At 42.2% G+C, this 20,024-nt stretch overlaps 1 protein-coding gene across 1 annotated transcript in view; it reads left to right on the plus strand.

The window, feature by feature from the left end:
• Window positions 1-310: 310 nt before the first annotated feature.
• The window catches only part of HTR2A (5-hydroxytryptamine receptor 2A), a 56,549-nt gene continuing 36,835 nt past the window's right edge, over window positions 311-20,024 (plus strand). Inside the window, exons 1-2 of the mRNA XM_007466444.1 lie at window positions 311-1,034; window positions 4,031-4,231. Coding sequence (XP_007466506.1) covers window positions 626-1,034; window positions 4,031-4,231 — 610 coding nt within the window. The 5' untranslated portion in view covers window positions 311-625. The remainder of the gene's footprint in view (window positions 1,035-4,030; window positions 4,232-20,024) is intronic.

Genomic DNA, 20,024 nt, shown 5'->3' on the forward strand with positions numbered 1-20,024 from the left:
CTGAAGACTTTTTCTTTCTTTGATTAACTAAGCCACATGATACAAGCTGACATTCCTGCCGGCAGCCGTGGCGATTCAGCCTAAGACTGACGGAGACCTATAACCCAAAGTACATCCAGTTACTATGGAATTAACCCTGGCTGTATTTTTAATTGACTGTCAGCGTAGTGTGCCTACAGCCCCACTGTTTTGGATTGCTTGCTATTTTAACGCTGCTGTGGCTCAACTAGTATTATCAGCGTAACCAACTGAATGAGACAGAGCTAAGAGAGATTCCCGGTAGTTACAAAACTTTTCTTTCTTGGCCAGGATCACATTTTTCTCCCTGACTGCTAAAAACTCAGCAACCTCTATGTTAAAAGTTCATTCTGCTTTTTTGCCCTTGCCTTGGAGAAAAAAATCAAATCAGACAAAGGATTCTCCTGAAATTGTGAAGGAAGGAAGTATAAGGAAGCCACCGCAGTTCTTTAACTACTATTGTAATAATGGGAGAAAAAAAGCCAACCAAAGAAGCCCAGCACGTACGCCAGCCTGTGACAGAGCATGGGGACGTAAAGCTGAATGGTGAGCAGAGCCTGTAACTCGGTTTTTCGGCACTTCATATGCTACGAGTTCCAGCTTAGACATGGATATTCTCTGTGAAGAAAACACTTCTCTGAGCTCAACTACAAACTCCTTAATGCAATTAAATGATGACACAAGGCTCTACATCGACTTTAACTCCGGAGAAGCTAACACTTCGGATGCGTTTAACTGGACAGTGGACTCAGAAAATCGAACCAACCTTTCCTGTGAGGGCTGCCTGTCACCACCCTGCTTCTCCTTACTTCATCTCCAGGAAAAGAACTGGTCTGCTTTGTTGACAACTGTAGTGATTATTCTAACCATTGCTGGAAACATACTCGTCATCATGGCAGTGTCTCTAGAGAAAAAGCTGCAGAATGCCACCAACTATTTCCTGATGTCACTTGCCATAGCTGATATGCTGCTGGGTTTCCTTGTCATGCCCGTGTCCACATTAACCATCCTTTATGGTGAGTGGCGTTGGTTTCCCAGCTGTACCCACACTGGTAACAAAGCATGTGCATGTCATTAGCAGATGAGTCAGGGCTCACGGGACAAACTAAGCGCAGGGCTTTGTTTATACAGGAGGGTCTACCATGTTATACTGCTTAACTTTTACTTTTAAAATGAAACCTCACATTTTAAGAAATAAGACAACCTGTTATGTGTGATCACTAGAGAGTTGTGCTTTGAAACATGTATATTTTATGCAGGGAGATGAGGTGTTGTGCTGAAAAACATGTACATTTTATGTAGAATTATAAAGGTCCCAATACAGTCATGAAGCAATGACATCTGTCGTTCTGGATCCACTTGGTTTTCGCTCCTTTATATTCTCAACCAAATATTCCAGCCCTCCAGACAGGACAGTTTTATCTTTGTCACACTGTTTTCAGCACTTCTAATGAAGGGGTAAAACTTTCCCAATTACCTTGCAACATTTGCAGAGAGAATATTAGTTGTGCAGTGGGTTTACTGTTAAAATATGGAGTCTCCATTAGAATAAGTGAATTACACCAGTTTTAAATTGTTCCCTGCCCAGAGAAGCTAATTTGGAAGTGTGCCTTTGAATTAGAACCTCAACTCTTTAAAAATGCATAGGCATGAACTCCTCCCGTCTGGTTTGGAGGAGGGTGGGAAACACATGGGAAGAGATTAATCTTGCTTTCTTCTCAATAGAGTTTGAGAGAGTCAGACCTCTCAGCAAGTAGGCAAACACTGGGATGGCTTCAGCAGAAAGCAGAATGTGATATTCTTTACAAATTATGAGTAATACAGCTAGATTTCTCTCTTTAAAAGGGGGCAGAGAATCTTCAGACTGCTGATACAGGCACACCGGCAGTCACCCAGGGCTGGAACCAAGTTATGAACGCTGTCTTTTAGAAGGGATGTTCTGGCCAAGTCTTAAGGGTTAAGAAAAAAACAAAAAAATCAACCCAGCCCCAAAGAATATGGAGGAGGAAGGAGGTGAGCAATGGAGCGCAGGGGCGCCGGTTTACCCAAGGTCGATATTTGCAAGGCCAGCCTCCGCTTGACCACTCACAATGTCACACCAGGATGATTTGATTAAATTCGCCTGTCATTTCTCAGACATCCTGGACAGGTTCCCGCTTCCTAAAACCCCGCTGCGTTGAAGGCAAACTCCAGGAGCGGGAGATGACTCTCAGAGGGCCTGTCCGGGAACAAAAAGCCCGGTGAGGGGTGGGCGGGGGGACCTCCGAGCGGCAGGTGGACTCCCGAGCTGCCCGTGGGGACGAGCAACGGCCTGCCGGGTTAGGAAGCCGACATCTGCCCGGAGCCTCCGGCTCGGGGTGCAACGGCGCCCCCTGGCGGCCACCACTGCGCACAGCTGGTTCCTGCCCAGCGATGCCTGGGCAGGCATCTGAACTGTCCCTGAACTGGTCCTCCGGACACCGCTGGGTGGGTGAGGAAATGCCCCCTCCTTATCCCCACCACGGAAACCCAAACTACGGCCCGCGGCTGCCTCCTTGCAGAGAAAACTCCTCCCAGGGTCAACATCAGTTCCGACCAGGCAAAGCATGGCTTCCCCCCAGGCACTGCTAAGAAAAGTTCTCCCCTTTTAGCTCAAGCTCTCTGCAAATGGCGTGAAAGGCACCAAGTCCGACTTGTATCCTGCACCCTTTACTTTTCTAAACATCGGTGGTGGCATTTCGGTAGAGAGTATGTTTGTGACTAGAGAGTTCGTTCAGCTCTGTGGGTCCAGGATGCCGTGAAAGAAAGGTGGTCTTCATAATTTTCCTTCTCACATGTGCACAGATTTAACACCATTGCTTATATTGTCATCAAAACTAATTAAGGTTTATATAACCGTTTGATCTCCCTCTAAAACAAACAAACAGGAGACTGTGTGCCCGTAAGGCATACCCTGCCTTCCTAGTGCAACAGGTGACTTCCTGCAGTGCATCTCACAGGGGAATCCTCTGGGTAGCTTTAAATCACTTTAATGTTGGGGGCGCCCTCCACCCACCCTGCTGGGTATCAGGACCTACAGAAAAGCTGTCCAGCTGATTCTAATGTGCAGCCCGGTGAGAACCACTGCCCTAGGCAGCAGTTACCCAAGTGTAACTGTGTAGCTGTAACAAGTGTAGCTGCTGGACCCGCAGCGTCAGTACCAGATGGGCAATTGTTAGAGATGCAAATCCCCCTGCGTCACTGCACACTTTCAGAATCAGAACCCCTGGAGATGGGGTCCAGCAGTCCCATTCTAAGAAACCACCTCGGAGATTCGGAGGCTTGTTAAAGTTTGAGCACCACTGCCCTGAAACAGTTCTCAGGACAAGAATACCATGCTTTTCTTTACCACTGTCTTCATTTTCACCCCACACACCCCAAGTTTGAGTTTAACCCCCAAAGTATTATTAGGTAATAATTTTTCATTTTCACAAAGAAATTCCCAATCTGGCTTTTTAATCATTTCTTCATTCACACCAGTAGCATTTTTGAGAGACCACTAAATGCCATCACTGTGCAAGACTGAGCAGTTGTAATAATGGCTGAGAGATGGCCTAACCTCAGGGAACGTACAATCTGTGAAAGATATGTGAATAAATAATGACAGTACACTGCAAGAGGTGCTTCAGTAGAGGAACCCATAGTACCTCATAGCTCCTGACCTAAGTCATCAAAAACAAAAAGGAGGTAGATTTTGTCAGGCAGAGGAGACAGAACGAGAGAAACCCCAGGGAGACACACCCTGAGTTTACAACACACCAGCATGATTCCAGCCACAAGAAATTTTCAAACCTTGTATTCAGCCAGTGCAATCTTATTGTAGTTAAGTACAGTTGCCATCAGGCTGTTTTGAAATATTGAAAATATTAATATCTCGTGTTGCCCTTTGCTGTTACCTGTGCCTTTTCCCAGCATGGAAACTGTTCAAGCAGGGTAAATTCCACACACCAGAGAGGTCAAGGTCGCTAACTGACGCTAACCTTCTGCATCTTAGGGTACCGGTGGCCTCTACCTAGCAAGCTCTGTGCCATCTGGATTTACCTGGATGTTCTCTTCTCCACGGCCTCCATCATGCACCTGTGCGCCATCTCCCTGGATCGCTATGTTGCCATCCAGAACCCCATCCATCACAGCCGATTCAACTCCAGAACTAAGGCATTTCTGAAAATAATTGCTGTTTGGACTATATCAGTAGGTAAGTAGGAACGGTATTTTGGAATCTCATTTGCAATGACAGTTCATGCCTTCTAAATAGACCTGTCCTGTTTTGTTGCACTGAACCCTGACATCCTGAATGTACTGTTTTGCTTGTTGCAAGACATGTTATAGTAATTATTAGATTTGCTTTAGGAAAGAAAAATCTGTTAATGTCACTGGCTGACAACATAAATTTGTATTTTTTTGCACAGGTAAAAACATATACACCAATAGAGCCAAACGTGAGAATAACTGTGCCATGGCCACCTCCAAAAACTTTCCCCATCTCACACTTTCAAATTCATTCAAGTTTCTAAATTCCTAAATCTTGAGTTTACTAGAGGCCTCAATGTTTATAATCACGAGACTTGTGGTCAGTCTAAGAATACAGAGCCCCATACTGGAGAATACACAGCTTCTGGGGGATAGAGAAGGTACCAAGTGCCATAACTCAGAGGGAGAAAGAAAGTGAGCACAGAGGATGGTGGCAGAAGTACCCAGCACTTCTGTAACCTTCCTCCTCCTCTTATGATAAAACATGCCAGAGGATTTCAACCCACTTCACTCAGGTTGATTACACACCTTCACCTGTTGATCTCCTCTCACACACCTAACAGCCAGGAAAGCCCAGGTAGTGGAAGCTAAAGGGACAGCTCCCAGGCAGCTAAGTCAATTGCACCTGTCCCCTAAGCAGGCTTGGTTCATGACCAAAAATTCCCTGGGATTTGTTTTAAAGTTGCCAAGTGGGAACGATGTGCCTGCTTACGGCCACATGGGTGCCAGTATCTACTAACGTGAGAAACTATGGGATTTGGTGGCAGGCTTGACATCCAGGACTCCAAACCCTGCTTGCACTGCTAAACTTAATAAGTTCCTTCCTGGGAAACAGATGTCGCTCCCAAAATATGCTTGGAGTTGCTGGGCCTGTGCAATCTTGGACTCATCCTACTAGGATCAAGAGAATGAAGGACTAGTGGTTCTCAATCCCAGCTGCACATAAAAGCCCTGGGGAGGGTTCTGATTTCATTGGTCCATGGCAGGGCCTGGTGACTGAGGTGCAGCCAGGGTTGAGGACTGAGATAGACAGTTGCTGAGGGAAATGCAATCAGAGGGGCAAGAATAACGTGAATGAAGCGAGCCAAGCTATTGTCAAATTTACGTAGCTTTACCCCTGGACACTGTCCCATTGGTGAGACAGACGCTGGGAGAGTCACCCAATCTTTTACCCTCAGCCGCATGCCACCCCTTTCCCTGCCTTAGTCAAGCTTAATAAGAGCAGTAGTAGTAAGGGCTGTTTCTGAGCAACGACCAGAGACGCAGTCATCTTCAAAGCACCTTATGGAGAATAAGCTGCAGAGAAGTAAGTTGCACAGGATGACACAGCTCATAACCAGGAATCACCCTGGGTCAATCCTATTTGAAAGCCTTACACCCTTACTACTGCCCAGTAAGACAGTCTGCTTCCTCTCCTTCCAGCCATCACCCCAGGAGGCAGGCAGGCTAGAATGAATAGTTGTGGGGTGATGCTCAGGGGTCATGATCCATTTGGCCAAACTTTTACTGCGTAACTACTATGTGCTTGGCACTGAATATACTAAGGTACGCATTCAGAGATCTCTGACCATGTGGTCGGGGAAGGCAGATAAGAAAACATAAGAAACGCTGAAGTTACGTAGGCTGTATACCACAAGTCTGTGAGATGTGTGTCTGAGGAGTTGGTAAAGGTAAAATAATAATGTCTGTTCTAGTGAAGGGACTTAGCATAGACAGCCTCCCGAATCATTTTTCTAGTGTTTCTATTTCCATTGTTGTTTTTTTGTTGTTGTACATTTAAATCCTTAGGCTAGAATTTTTGTATATGGTCTAACATGTTTTCTTCTACCAATTATTAGAGCCTTTTCAGTATCTATTGGTATGAGTTTTTCCCCTTCAATTTCCTGATGTATTTCGTTTTCTTTGTAGATTTTAATATTAAACTGCCCTTGCATGCCTGGAATGTATTCACGAATGAAATTGGATTTCTATGACTTTGTTAGTTGGTTTATTATTCTTATAAGGTTTCTTTCTGTAGCCTTATTAAATTTGGGAGGGTTCTGATTTTCCCCTAAGGTCTTGAAATATTTAGTAGGAATGTACTTTAAAGGTTATATAGAATTTAGTTCAAATCTTTCTTGTCCTGGTGCCTTTTCAAATGGTGTCTTTAATTATATCATAAACCACTTCAAAATTTTTCACTTACATTTTCTACATTGTATGCAGCTAATGACCCCAAACAAAGTTTAAGTTATCTTTTGTATTGATTCTTTTATCATTATTAAATGTAATGCTATTTGTTTTAAACTCTGCTTCATCCGATATTAGAGCTATGCCAGTTTGTTTATGTTGTCATTTTCTGGATATATCCTATTCCATCCTATATACTGTCAAACTCCTTTCTGACTTAATATTAAGTACCTTGTTTGTAAGAAGCATATAAAGTTGTTTTGTTTTTATCTAGTCAATCTTTTTTGGTTTAAATTTTTTTTTGAAGATTGCCATTTTTTAAATAAATTTATTTTTGGCTTTGTTGGGTGTTTGTTGCTGTGCGCGGGCTTTTTCTAGTTGTGGCGAGCAGGGGCTGCTCTTAATTGTGGTGCGTGGGTTTCGCATTACGCTGGCTTCTCTTGTGCAGAGCATAGACCCTAGGCACGAGAGCTTCAGTAGTTGTGGCTCACAGGCTCCAGAGCCCAGGCTCAGTAGTTGTGGTGCATGGGCTTAGTTGCTCCATGGCATGTGGCATCTTCCTGGACCAGGGCTCGAACCTGTGTCCTCTGAATTGGCAGGGGGATTCTTAACCACTGTGCCACCAGGGAAGCCCCTTATCTCTCCTTAACTGATGCAAAAACCTTAGAATATTTAACTCAATATTGTTATTTTTATAACAAAAAACCTTTATCACATTTTTATTTTGCCTTCACTTTACGCATATTTTTGTTCAGTATAGAATTCAAATTTGGCAGTTATCTTTTTTCAGCAATTTATGGGTAACATTTTAAAGTTCTAGCTTATATTGCTTCTTTGCGAGAACTCTGCCGTCAGACTTACTGTTGTTCCTTAGAACAGGGGGGGTCCCCAACACCCAGGCCATAGACCAGTACCGGTCTGCAGCCTGTGAGGAACCGAGCCACACAGCAGGAGGTGAGCAGTGGGCGGCGAGCGAGCGAAGCTTCATCTGCCGCTCCCTATTGTTCTCATTATCGCCTGAACCATCCCCCCGCCCCTTCCCCCTGTCCGTGGAAAAACTGTCTTCCACGAAACTGGTCCCTGGTGCCAAAATGTTTGGGGACCACTGCCTGAGAAACTACTGTCTCTTACCACCCTCTGCTGCTTTGGGATTTTTTTCTTTGTATTTTTTAGCGATTTTACTATGATGTGCCTAGATGTGGGTTAGTTCTGGTCTTAACCTACGTGGTGTTTGTACTGATTCTTAAGTTTGTAGCTCAACTGGGGAGAACTCTTGACCCTTATCTTTTCAAATATTGCTTCTGCCCCATTCTCCCTTCCCCCACCCACTTCTTAAGACTCCAATTTCTTGTATGGTAGAACTTTTACCCATGTTTATGACTCTTAAATGCTTTTCTACATTTTTCACCTTTTTTCAATTCTTACTTGAGTCTGGATAATTTTACTGACTTTTCTTCTCCTGGGTTATTAATCCTCTCACCAGCTATTTCTAATTTGCTATTTAAACCTATATAGTTTTATTTTTAATTTGGTACTGCATGTTTAGTTTTAGAATTGCCACTTGATTCTTTTTATAGATTCTGGTTCTCTGGAATAACTCTCCATGTTTTCATCTATTTTCTTAAATACTAATCACAGGTATCTGGGGATCTGAGTAACCTGGGAATTTCTATTTTCTGGGGTCTTTTTCTGCTTGGTTCTGTCAGCTGGTAAGCCTGGTAATTTTATTAAACACTAACAATGGGGGAGAAAAATGTGGATACTCCACTAATGTTCTCATTCTTCAGACAGGGGTCCTTTAACTTTAGCAGGCAGTTAGAATAGGTCCCCTAAATCCAATCAGGGATTAAGCTAGGTTTAGGCTGAGTTTTTGTAACCACTGGTCTGTTTTCAGTTTGCCCTTACACGTGGGATATATTCCTGCATGAGCTCAGATGGAGGACCAAGGTGTTCTCCATTTTGAAGAGCCCTCAACTCCAGTTTTTGTCTCCTCAGCACTATAAGGCTGCTGCTAACTCTTTTTAAACATTTTTTCATTGGGAGTATAGTTGATTTACAATGTCATGTTAGTTTCTGCTGTACAGCAAAGTGAATCAGGGGCTTCCCTGGTGGCACAGTGGTTAAGAATCCGCCTGCCAATGCAGGGGACACTGGTTCGAGCCCTGGTCCGGGAAGATGCCACATGCCGCGGAGCAAATAAGCCCGTGTGCCACAACTACTGAGCCCGTGTGCCACAATTACTGAAGCCCACACACCTAGAGCCCGTGCTCCGCAACGAGAAGCCCCCACAAGGAGAAGCCCGTGCACCGCAACGAAGAGTAGGCCCCACTCGCCACAACTAGAGAAAGCCCGCACACAGCAAAGACCCAACACAGGCAAAAATAAATAAATTAAAAAGTCAGTCAGTTATCCATATCCACTCTTTTTTAGATTCTTTACCCATATAGGTCATTACAGAGAATTGAGTAGACTTCCCTTCTCTAGAGTGGTGTGTATATGTCTCTAACTCAACCTCTCCATCTGTTCTTCTAACAAGTTGGTAAACACCTTAAAGGGAAAGGAGGCTCATACTGTTACCTTTTTTCCTCTTCCCTTCACTCCAGAATCCTAACCCCTGAAATCCTGAAATCCTGACTGCTTGGACAGCCCTAACTCCAATTTTTGATCTCCCAATCCCCGCTGAGACACAGTTTGGGGCCTTGAATTTTGCTTTATTTGACACTAGTATTCCATACGTCCTCCTCCTTGTTTGAATCTTTCCAGCCTATCTTTTCTCACCTCTTCATTTTTTAATATCTTTGTTCTTTTGTTTAATAAACATATTTTCACAAGTAACTTACAGATGGATTTTTAAAAATAAAATCTGAGTCTGCCTTTTGATAGTGAAAGTCAGCCTGTCTCCATTTACTGCGACAACTGACATAATTGGTTTTATTCCTCCCATTTTACATTCATCATGTATCTTTCTTTGTAAGAGTTCATTTTCTTCCCCATTTCATACGTTTGCTGACTTACACAATGTTTTCTTCATTTCCCTCGCCCCATCCCAGTTAGTTTGAATTTCTACTTGGCTTTTCCATTCCTTTCGTGATTATAGTCCCATCCCAAATAATCATTACACTGATATTTCTATTATTATATACAAAATGAATAACCCCACTGAATTGTTTTACTTCCTCATTCACCGAGTCCCAATTCATAGGTTTTTCTATAATTTTAAAGTAACCTAGTGGCACAATAGATCTTTTTTAAGCAAGTCAAAAAATGCAGAAACCATAAAGATCGATATAGACATAGCTGACTACACTAGAAATAGTACATTTTATGTGGCTAAAATCAATATAAACAAAGTCGAAAGAAAAATTTCAATGTCTGTCAATAACAGACCAAGGGTTGCTATCCTTAACATACAAAGAGCACCCACATTTTGATAAAAAAGGAAAAGACAAGCAACCCAACAGGGAAATAAGCCAAGTATATGAACAGGCAATTCACAGAAAGTTAAAATGGACAAAGTTCATGAAACACGCTCAGCCTTTTTACAGTCATGGAAATGTAATTTAAGAAAAGTGGAAAGGCTAGGTCATGGCTGTATGTATTATTTTTGTCTCAATTATGGAATATTTTGCAGCTCTTAAAAATATCGAGTTGGGGTTATTTGATATTCAACCGGAAGAATGTTAAGTGCAAAAAAATAAGTTTCAGTGTGGTATGCATGGTCTGGGCCCATTCGGGTAATAGTAATAATATATGGATACATTTACGTATTAGCACTGAGAAACTACTGAAAGATTTCACACTTGTCAAGAAGGTAAAATTAGCCATAAGAAAGAACGAAATAATGCCATTTACAGCAACATGGATGGACCTAGAGATTGTCATACTGAGTGAAGTCAGACAGAGAAAGACAAATACCATATGATATTGCTTACATGTGGAATCTAAAAAAGGGTACCAGCGAACTCATCTACAAAACAGAAACAGTGTTAGAGATATAGAAAATAAATTTACGGTTACCGGGGGTAAGGGATGGGGAGGGATAAATTGGGATTGACATATACACACTACTACGTATAAAATAACTAATAAGGACCTACCATATGCCTGAAACTAACACAACATTATAAACCAACTACACTCCAATAAAAATTTTAAAAGAAATGTATACAACATAAAAAAGGTAAAACTAGAACGATAGGATTGTTGTATTTTCCCTTATATATTTCTGTAGAGTTTTGCCACAAGTATGATGATGATGAAAGTGCTTTAGATGATCAAGAAGGAAACAGTTACACCTGCACCATGGGAGGGAGGGCTCTATGGAAGAGGTGGCTGACCCTCAAAGTTTGCGAGGATCTAACAGACGGCAACCTTGGTGACCACATCATAGATTACTCAAGTTTTCTTGCACTGAGTATTTCTGAAATTAGCCTCTTCTTTCCCCTCCTTACTGCAACCGGCTTGGTCGTCTTATTTTCGCCAAGGCTTCTATCTAACCCTGAGGAAAATGAACATAATTACAAATCAATTGAGTTTTCTATTTGTGAGCTTCTCTGAGTAAAGAAGTGATGAGAGTAAAGATTGAAGCTTTAGGAGTAAGAATGATCCTGAGGTTCTCTGGATTTCATTTTACCATCATAAACCCAGTTCCCTTGATCAGGGGAAACAGTGACCTCAACTACAACATACAAAATGAGCAAACCTTTTCCTCATGATGACTGCCTTGCTAATGCCACGTGAGAAGAGAAAGCAGATGCTACTTATTCCTTGACCATCCTTAGCAGGTTAAAGTACATATTAGACAGAAAATGTGAAAATGACTACTTTCACATTGTCATATCCTGACACGCAAGCGAAGACACCAATTTAATTTTTTTCTTGTGCTCATTTCATTGCAGAAATGTATTTGCAGCTCACAGGGTAATTTTGAAGAATCATGAGTGTAAATAAGATTTTTTTTCCTCAAGGCTAAGCGTGACCTCGTATTTTATGCACTATTACTTTTATAATAGAAGAGACAAGCTGTGTCCATTTATTTTGTCCTTTGCCTTCACAAACTGGGACACCACACATAGAACCCTAAACTAAATGCTTAGATCACTGGGTCCAACCTCATGCCTTCAGGCAGGTCAAAAAACCTACCTTCCTAGACAGTGCGGTTGAATAAGGCAGGTTTGAGGGACAGTGAAAATGATACATGTCACTATAGTTTTAAATTGTATTTATCTGATCATATAGTATTCTGAGGATCTTTTCATGTTTGTGAGCAAATGTATATTATGTTTTCTATGGTTGGCTGCTTATACTTTTTGCTGTAGAATTTGGTGGTTATAAGCAAAAGCCTGGAACCAAATATCTGGCTCTGTCCCCATAAGCTGTGTAACCTTGGGCAAGTTACTTAACCTCTCTGCACCTTCAGTTCCTGATGAATAAATGATAATAACAGTACGTATATTGGTGAGGTTGCTTTAATGATTAAATAAATACAGCATTTGCCTCATAAATGTTAAGAGCTGACAACATCATTTGAACTCCTTTCTGTAAGGTTCTTGGACTTTTCCTAACATAAAATAGAAGAATTAACTTTTTGTCTGTATTTCCACGATTTATCTATGTATTCCCAGCGTGCTGTCAATTGCCATTGTTTATAGTGGTTTTCTTTTCCCCCACATGGACTTTTATTTTTATATAATTTTATGTATAAATGTTCTTTTCTCCTTTACGGCTTCTGAGTTTTGAATCATTACTAAAATTGCCTTTCCCACTGCAAAGCTATAAGAGGAATTCTTCCATATTTTCTTCCATTATTTTTATGGCTTTATTTTATACATTTAAGTCTTTGACCCATTCAGAATTTAACCTGTGGTTCAATTTTATTAGTTCTACACAGCTACTCATTATATCACTTATTTCCCCCACTGATTTGTCACCTTTAGTATACTCAGTTCTCATGTATGTATTTAGGTTTATTTCTGGACTTTATGTTCTATTGATCAGTCTGTTCATTCACTTGCAGTATATTTTTAATTGAGGATATGTAATATGGCTTTTATTATCTCTTAAATCTAGTGTTCCTTCATTGCTTTCTTTCAGACTTTTCCTGACCATTTTCATTTGCTTCTTTGAGTCTTGTAGGAATGAGCTTCTATCTAGTCCCAGAAAATAAAATTTTATTAGAGCTGCGTATAACTTTTATAAGTCAACTTTCTAGGCCTTTTTCCTGGCATACCTGTGTACTATTTTTAGTCTTGCTTATTTTGTGTGGTTTGTAAGCAGCCTCAAATTCTATGTGGAATAAAGTATATAAACAAAACCTAAAATTTTAGCACTTAGGTTTAAAAATTGTTGAATGCATGTTTAGGTCCAAAAGAAATAATAGTGAAATATGTATGTTGAGTATTCCTATCATACCGTATCTTCTGGGGGAAAAAATGGCTTCGAAAAACACAAAATAAATTAGCTGAATAAAATGGGCTCAAAACCAGATGGTGTTCTGTTGCCCTTTAGAGTGGGGGACATCCCTAACTCCGCTGTCAGAAACAAATATATCTGAGGAGCCCACTTTAGAGTCTCTCCTCTAGGACCTTACAGGTTTAGGCCCGAGTCCCTTACTGCCAGGAGTCAGCCTAGGAACTGGGTTTCAGATACTCATCGTGCAACCAGGACAGGAAAGGACTTGTGTTACCTGTTCTCTCTCCCACTTCTTAGAGATCACACATTGTAGGTGAGCATCTACCGAGATCCAAGAGGAAACTTGTGAAAAATTAGACCGAGTCGCCTTTCCCTCAGTTTCTCTTTCTAATTTCTCTCCTGGGTGAAGTAAAATCACCTCCCCTTTTTCCCCAGCTTTTTTTGTCGCTGCCACAACGCATCAGTGCATCAGAGGTCCAGGAAGGAGCTCTGGGCACTGCCGCAGCCTGCAGGTGAGCAGGTTGGTGTCCAGGAACAGGGATGCTCACAGCCGTGGCGAAAGGGGCTGCTGGCCTTCCCTAGGGTGCTTCAGCACCAGAGAGCTGCCAAGGAGCCAGCTGTCACTGTCACTGCCCTGAAACAAAGCCTCTGCAGGGCTGCCACTCAGCCCATCTCCTTCTCTTGACCCCTGAGTGCAGCGGTCCTGTCCCCTTCTGTACATGGGTGCAGGGAATTTAGGGACATCCGCCCCACCAGACCACCTCTTGCTCATACTTAAGCACATAACATCACGAAAAAGACTGTGCTCTTGGAGGATGTGTCCTTGGTTGTCCTTCAGGACACCGTCCCATGGGTAAGAGGAGACTTACTGGCCTGGGCAGCTCAGAGCCTTCCAGAGTGACAGCTGACTTCTCTCTGCATGGCAGACTCTAGCCATAGCCATGGGACTACGTGCTGAATAAAACAGCACTATAGTAGCATATACTCTCCACGGCCACGGGAAACTGGTGGGCAAAATTAAGAAATGACCCAATAAAAAAGAATCGCTTTATCCTTTGTTAATTTGACCTTCGTCATAGACTGAGTTTCTTGGCTTTTAGCTCATCATTCTTCCAAGGAGAAGTTAGAGGAGGAAGCAAAGGACTGGGACTCCTGTTGCTTCTGGCCACTTAAAGCAGAGGACTACCATCCACATATCGCCCCCTCCTGCCCTTGGACCGTGTCAGCAGCTCACAGGCTATGGAGGCATATACTTGCTCCAAATCTATCCATCCCTTTTGGGCCCGCAGGTAGGAATCTTCACTAAGTCAGGAGCGATAGCAGATCATCGGATCCATTTGTTATCACCCGCACCTTTTGTGCCCTGGTACCTGTTCTTTCAGTGGCCTAACAAGATGCCAACCCTGCACAACCAGACTTTACTGTTGCTGTGCTCTGTAACCAAGCGCTCCTGGAAAAAAGTCACATGCTGTGAATCGGACACCACCTATCTGTGGTTTCCAACCTTGCCTCGACTCTCATTGCTATCAATCCTTTATGCTTTGTCCTTAGTGGATTTTTTTCCCCAAGTCTTTTTCCTATTCAAGTCTTCTTAGCAACCCGAGGTGCCATTCTCTAAGCAGACAATCTTACTCCCTTTTGCCCTAAGAAGGGGCCGTCAGGCACAATTCGTTTTGTTTCTACTCCCACGTGCCAATTCCACTTTCAGTTCTCAATTTCCAAATGGGTATCCCAAGAAGACGCAGGTTCCTCCGTACTTTGTCTCTACCTCCTATCCCTCCCCAAAGAATGTTTCCTGACTTCTCTCCATCTCCCTCCCTCTGATTTATTTTAATTCCCTCTGAAGATTCTACTCATTTGCTCCATTTTGTCACCTCTCGTTTGTACCTCCAAGCACCATCCAGCTTTGACCTTCCTCATTTTTACTGTTCATCAAGGTCACCAAAACCTTCCTGATTCCCAATTAAATCCAAAAGATTGTTTCTATTTTAATAGTGTACTCAGGTAATATATGAATACATCCTCAAAGGGAGAAAGTCAAACGGCTCCCACCATAGGGAATAGAAGTGAACTTGCCCTTCATCGCTCCCTGTGTGTCTCCAGACCAGCACCCACAGGTACTGTGCTGACCTTGAACTTCTCTGTGACCGTTCAAATGTGGAGCATAGCAGGAGAGGAGGGAGTCTTGCCAAGCAAAGCCCCCTCAGTCCCCTTCTACTGGTATATCCTTCAACTCTGGGCTTGCATATCAAGCTATGCCCTCCAGACCCTGCTGACCTCTGGTGCAGTTTTTTCTTTCGTTTTGGCCCTTTCTTCAATTTCTCCTTCTCTCTAAACCAGGTCCCATCTGCTGTCTTCCAGAGATTCCTCCATCATTTGTGAAATACTAACGAGATGACATTTTCATGGGTTATAATTTATTCTGATCAATGTGCTTTATCTTTTCTAATCATTAAATGGAGTTTTAGGAGGGAGTAGAGACACATGGACATGTGCTTGGATACTATCTTGATCCAAATTTTATTTATACATATCATACCTTATCTACTATTCTTTTACGCATTTATTTGTGTGCATTGATGTCTCCTCTTCGAAACTGTCTCCTTCCTCATCACCTTCTCCTCACTCTCTGATCTGTTGCTTTTCTAAGCTCCTTTTTCTCTTATTCCTTATGTGGCAGTGTTCCCTAGAGATCCATTCTCTACCTTCTCATTTTTTCTCCTCCTTGCTTTTGCTGGGTCCTTTCCATTTCCATGGCTTCAGCTATTAGCAGAACACTGACGAACTAACAAATCTGTATTCCAGCCCACAGTGTTCCCCAGGGCTTCAGACTCCTGCATCCAACTATGTGCTTCTAGCCAGAAGGCCCACGGGAACCCCAGTCTTACCAGACCAAAAGCTGTGCTCGTCGTCTGCCATTCCTCCTCCTGAAATCCCTATCTTAGAACATGGCATTAATATCTGCTCAGTCACTCGATACCCAAAATGCCTCCCCTTCCTTACTTCCACATCTAAGCAATTGACTAGTCCTTTGGTTTTTTGGGTGTCACTTGCTAGTTGTTGCATACATCAGCCTTCTCTCCTTTCATTCAGCCCCATCATCTGTCCTGTGACACTGCACACATTTCCCTGTCCACAGGGTTTTGGGTTTTCCGGTTTTTTTGTTTTGTTTTTGCCGTCAGTTTCCACCTTGTCACCAAAGTCACCATATGAAATAAAGGTGTAACTAAATCACTCTCTTGTTGGAAACCCTTGAATGCCTTTGCTGCCAATGGATTATAGATTCTTCAGTGAGCGACACAAGGCCCTGTAAGTATGGTCCCTGTCCACACTTCCATTTCATCTCCCACCATACTTTGCCTCACATTTTCTTCTCCAGTTACAATAAACTGCCCCTAATTCCCACGTCATTTCACCTTAACTTTTGCATCTTCTGCTTCAGATGCCTTCTCATCTCCTTGCTTGGCTAATTTCTACTATTCTTTTGGCACCACCTCCTCCAGGAAGCCTTCTTGGGTTTTTTTTTATTTGGAAACAACGAACATTTTATTATCTTTCCAGCTCTGTGGGTTGACTTGGGCTCCACTGGGTGCTTTTCTGCTCCATGGGTTGTTGGCTGGGCCTCTAGTGGACCATCTGGAGGCTTTTCTGGACTGGGCATCTGCCTTGGAGAACTCACACGGCTGGTGGTTGATGCCGGCTGTCGGCTGGGAGCTGAGCTGGGGCCGGACACTGAGTGTCTCAGTTCTCCTCTCCTCCAAGGAGCCTTGGGCCCCTCAGAGCATGGTGACTGTGTTCCAAGAAGGAGTGGAAGCGGCCAGGCTCAGGAAGCCTTCTTGATTTCTCCCTTTTCTCCAAGGATTAGGTACTTGCGCTGCTTGGTGTCTTCCACAACGTTTACATGTATTATCTTTTCACATAATCATCTGTTTATTCCCTCACTAGATGAGTTCCCAGAGAAAACAAAAAAATATATACTTCCTCTTAAGCCCAAGTTATATAATAGATAATGCCTATCCAAAAATTAATTTCTAGAGTCAAGCTGAAAGCATCTTTAAGAAACTTATTTCCTTGTACACTTGGTTTCAAAAAGCTGTTTTTAGATTGCTTCCCCCATAATCTATGAAAGCCTAACATTTATATAAAATAACTACTTTTACTTTTCTACTTAATACCAATCATGTTGTGGTTATTGTAAATGCCTAATTAGTAGGGTCTGTAAGAAAGATGTGGAATTTTTTCCCCACCAGAAGGTGAGTTTTAGTTTGAGATTTTAAGACCTATTTGGAAAGTGTAGGACAATCGTCCCACTCCTAAGCCCAGTTCTCTCACGTCAGAATCTACATAGCATCTCAGGGTAGTTCTCCATTGGCTTTTTTTTTTTTTTTTTTTTAACTCATTTTGAGAAGGCAGGTAATGTGTCTCTTAGAGGCCTCATGGGTCTCCCAGGTAGAATCTCACTGTTGCAGCTGGACATCAGTGGGGTCTCCACATTCTACAGTCCAGACATCAACTTTGCAAGTTCAGATTTTTCCCCTGCTTTGCCCAGGAATAATCCACACTCTGGGAAGGTGACTTACAAGAGTCAAATCCCAGTAAGCTGACTTATTTAAAACATAGGTAGTATATACCCATCTTCCTGGACCTATTCACTGGCCTGGGAGTCTCCTTCCTGGCAGGGCAATCCTTTCAGATGGCCGTACAAAATAGCAACGTGAAGTAAGGGAGGATCCATAATGGGCCAGAGGCAGTACAAGCACGTGAGGGACACACTGAGAACTGAATATATAAGCATGTAGCAAAGGGTTTGACGCATACATTTAAGTTTTAAAATGTGAATCAAAATATAAGTACACAACAAAGGGCTTACAGTCTAATGGAGGAAGATCTATAACAGAAACCAGAATTTGCCATTATAATAAAAATGAAAAGAACTCAGCAGAACTGGGGATGAGAGAAGGTTGTATGAAAACAGACATTTGAGTTGAGCTTTGACAAAGGGGAAAAAGTTGGGAAAATGGAGAATGAGACAGAACTCTCCAGAAAGAGAATCATGCAGGCAAAAGACATGATATAGCTTAATAAAGGATTGAGATATCAAAATATCTTTTAAAGGATGTCTAAATTCATCTAACTGATGAGTTAGATGCCCTTTTCCACTCTAGGGATATGTCTTTAAATAAGCAAGTCCGGTCATCAAGAATCAGAACATCTTTCTCCTGGACAGCACTGAAAGAATGCTGAAGATTTCTTAGCTCTTGGACTCTTTCAATATTTCATCTCAGTCATCAAAATAGCCCATTATATATAAACGTTACGGCTCTAAGATTGCTTGCGTTAGTCATGTTACAGGTGCTGGCTAAGAGAGGCACCTTGGAGTCTCGGATAAACAGGAAGATGTGTTTTTAATCAGAAACATTTTCAGAACTTACTTCTACAGAGTTGCTTCTAGGAAGAATTCTGCAGATGAAGAGTTTCATCCATTTTATTGTGATCCTTCTTGATTTTAATTCTACAAGGTGGCACCTTCTGATCTTGCCCTGTATTCTGCTCTCTTGCTTAGTGAGGGGTAACAGCCTTTAGTTTTGGCCACAGAGTCCGGAAGTATGAAGTATGCTGGTACTTTAAAATGTCTTCCTAAATTTAGTTTCTAATCTAGCCTCATATTTCTTATTTTTTTAATTAAAGCTTGATTTCAGGAGTTAGGACTGTTGGCTATGGTGGGGTGTAGAGGTGGATAGAAACTTTTGTTCAGTTCCTATTAGAATATGCCCATGAGAACCTTTATGATAAGTTATCAATGCTTGCCATTATCTGAGATTTTTAAAACACTTCCAAAATTTGTTAGTTACATTTCTCTATATTCTATAGGATGGATTCTTTTTCATATTCCTATTCCTTTTTAACTCCCAGATGAACCATTAGTAAAGGTTTATATGGGTGACCTTGTTTACAGGCTGTACTCAGATGGTTAAAACATAACCAAGCTAATGCCCACTGTGTGTTTTATTCAAAGAAACCACCCAGTTTTTCCATTTGATATAGGAACTTTGGAAACCACCCAGTTGATATAGAAACCAAGTCTGTCTACTCAGGGGTTATCTTTTTTCCTCTAATACAGCAATTAACCCACCTATTGGGTAAGGGCTGTTGCTGATTAAACTTTTTGTTTCATCCCATGAAAGATAGTCAATCCTGTCTGGAAGAAAGCTGATCTCCATTTATTGTTTGTCTTTGGCTCACTGGTTATTGTCTATTTCTGCTTTAGGCCTTGGCTTCTGAACCCCTGGTAGATGTCCATGATGTACCACAAACCATGTACCTGTGGTTTCTCTACTTAAAGGGAAAGGAGAGATGCCTTTTATGTTTCTCAGCTACCCCGACTCGCCAACATCTTCCCATACAAGAGTCTGTCAGCGTTCTGTTGTGGCTCCAACCATTCTATTCAGGCATCATCATTCTTAGATGTGCACTGAGCCATCATGCTTTGGATGGTTGGGATGCAGAGACAACCACCCTGCCCTTTTATCAGTGTGTTTAACTGACACGCTCCCCAGATATACTTGAAGACAGTATCCCGGTTGGTTTTGTCTCCTAAAGACATCTATCTGACCCATATAAGATGGGAAAAAAGTCTAGATTTAACCACATAGAGGCGCTCAATTATGCTTGTTGATTGAATAAATAAGAGGAATGAATGAACAAAGAAAGGAGGGAAAAAAGAAGAAAGAAGAGGATAGGAAAATAAAGGGAGGAAGAGAAACAGGGTTTCCTAGAAGCCCTTGTAATTTTTCCCTGATATCAAGTCATCTTTAGAATGTCCACCTGTGCCCATTTTGCATCTGGGGGCGTCACCTGGCAAAGGACAGCAAATGAAAATTTACAACATCTCGATTGTAGCTTCTCTAGTATTTGCACAGATTTAATGTCTGTTTCCATAGAAACAGGTTTGGCAAGGCTTGTCATAGAAGCTAAGAATGCGAGACACATACCATGAAAATTTCACATTCTACCCAAGCAAAGCTAACTCATGGTTTTGTCTTTTCAATAACTTAGTGCTTTAAACTCAGCATCAGAGAGCCTCATTAAGAAATAGTTTCGGGCTTCCCTGGTGGCGCAGTGCTTGAGAGTCCGCCTGCCGATGCAGGAGACGCGGG

This window comes from Lipotes vexillifer, unplaced genomic scaffold, assembly GCF_000442215.2.
Source record: "Lipotes vexillifer unplaced genomic scaffold, Lipotes_vexillifer_v1.1 scaffold384, whole genome shotgun sequence".
Taxonomy (NCBI): domain Eukaryota; kingdom Metazoa; phylum Chordata; class Mammalia; order Artiodactyla; family Lipotidae; genus Lipotes; species Lipotes vexillifer.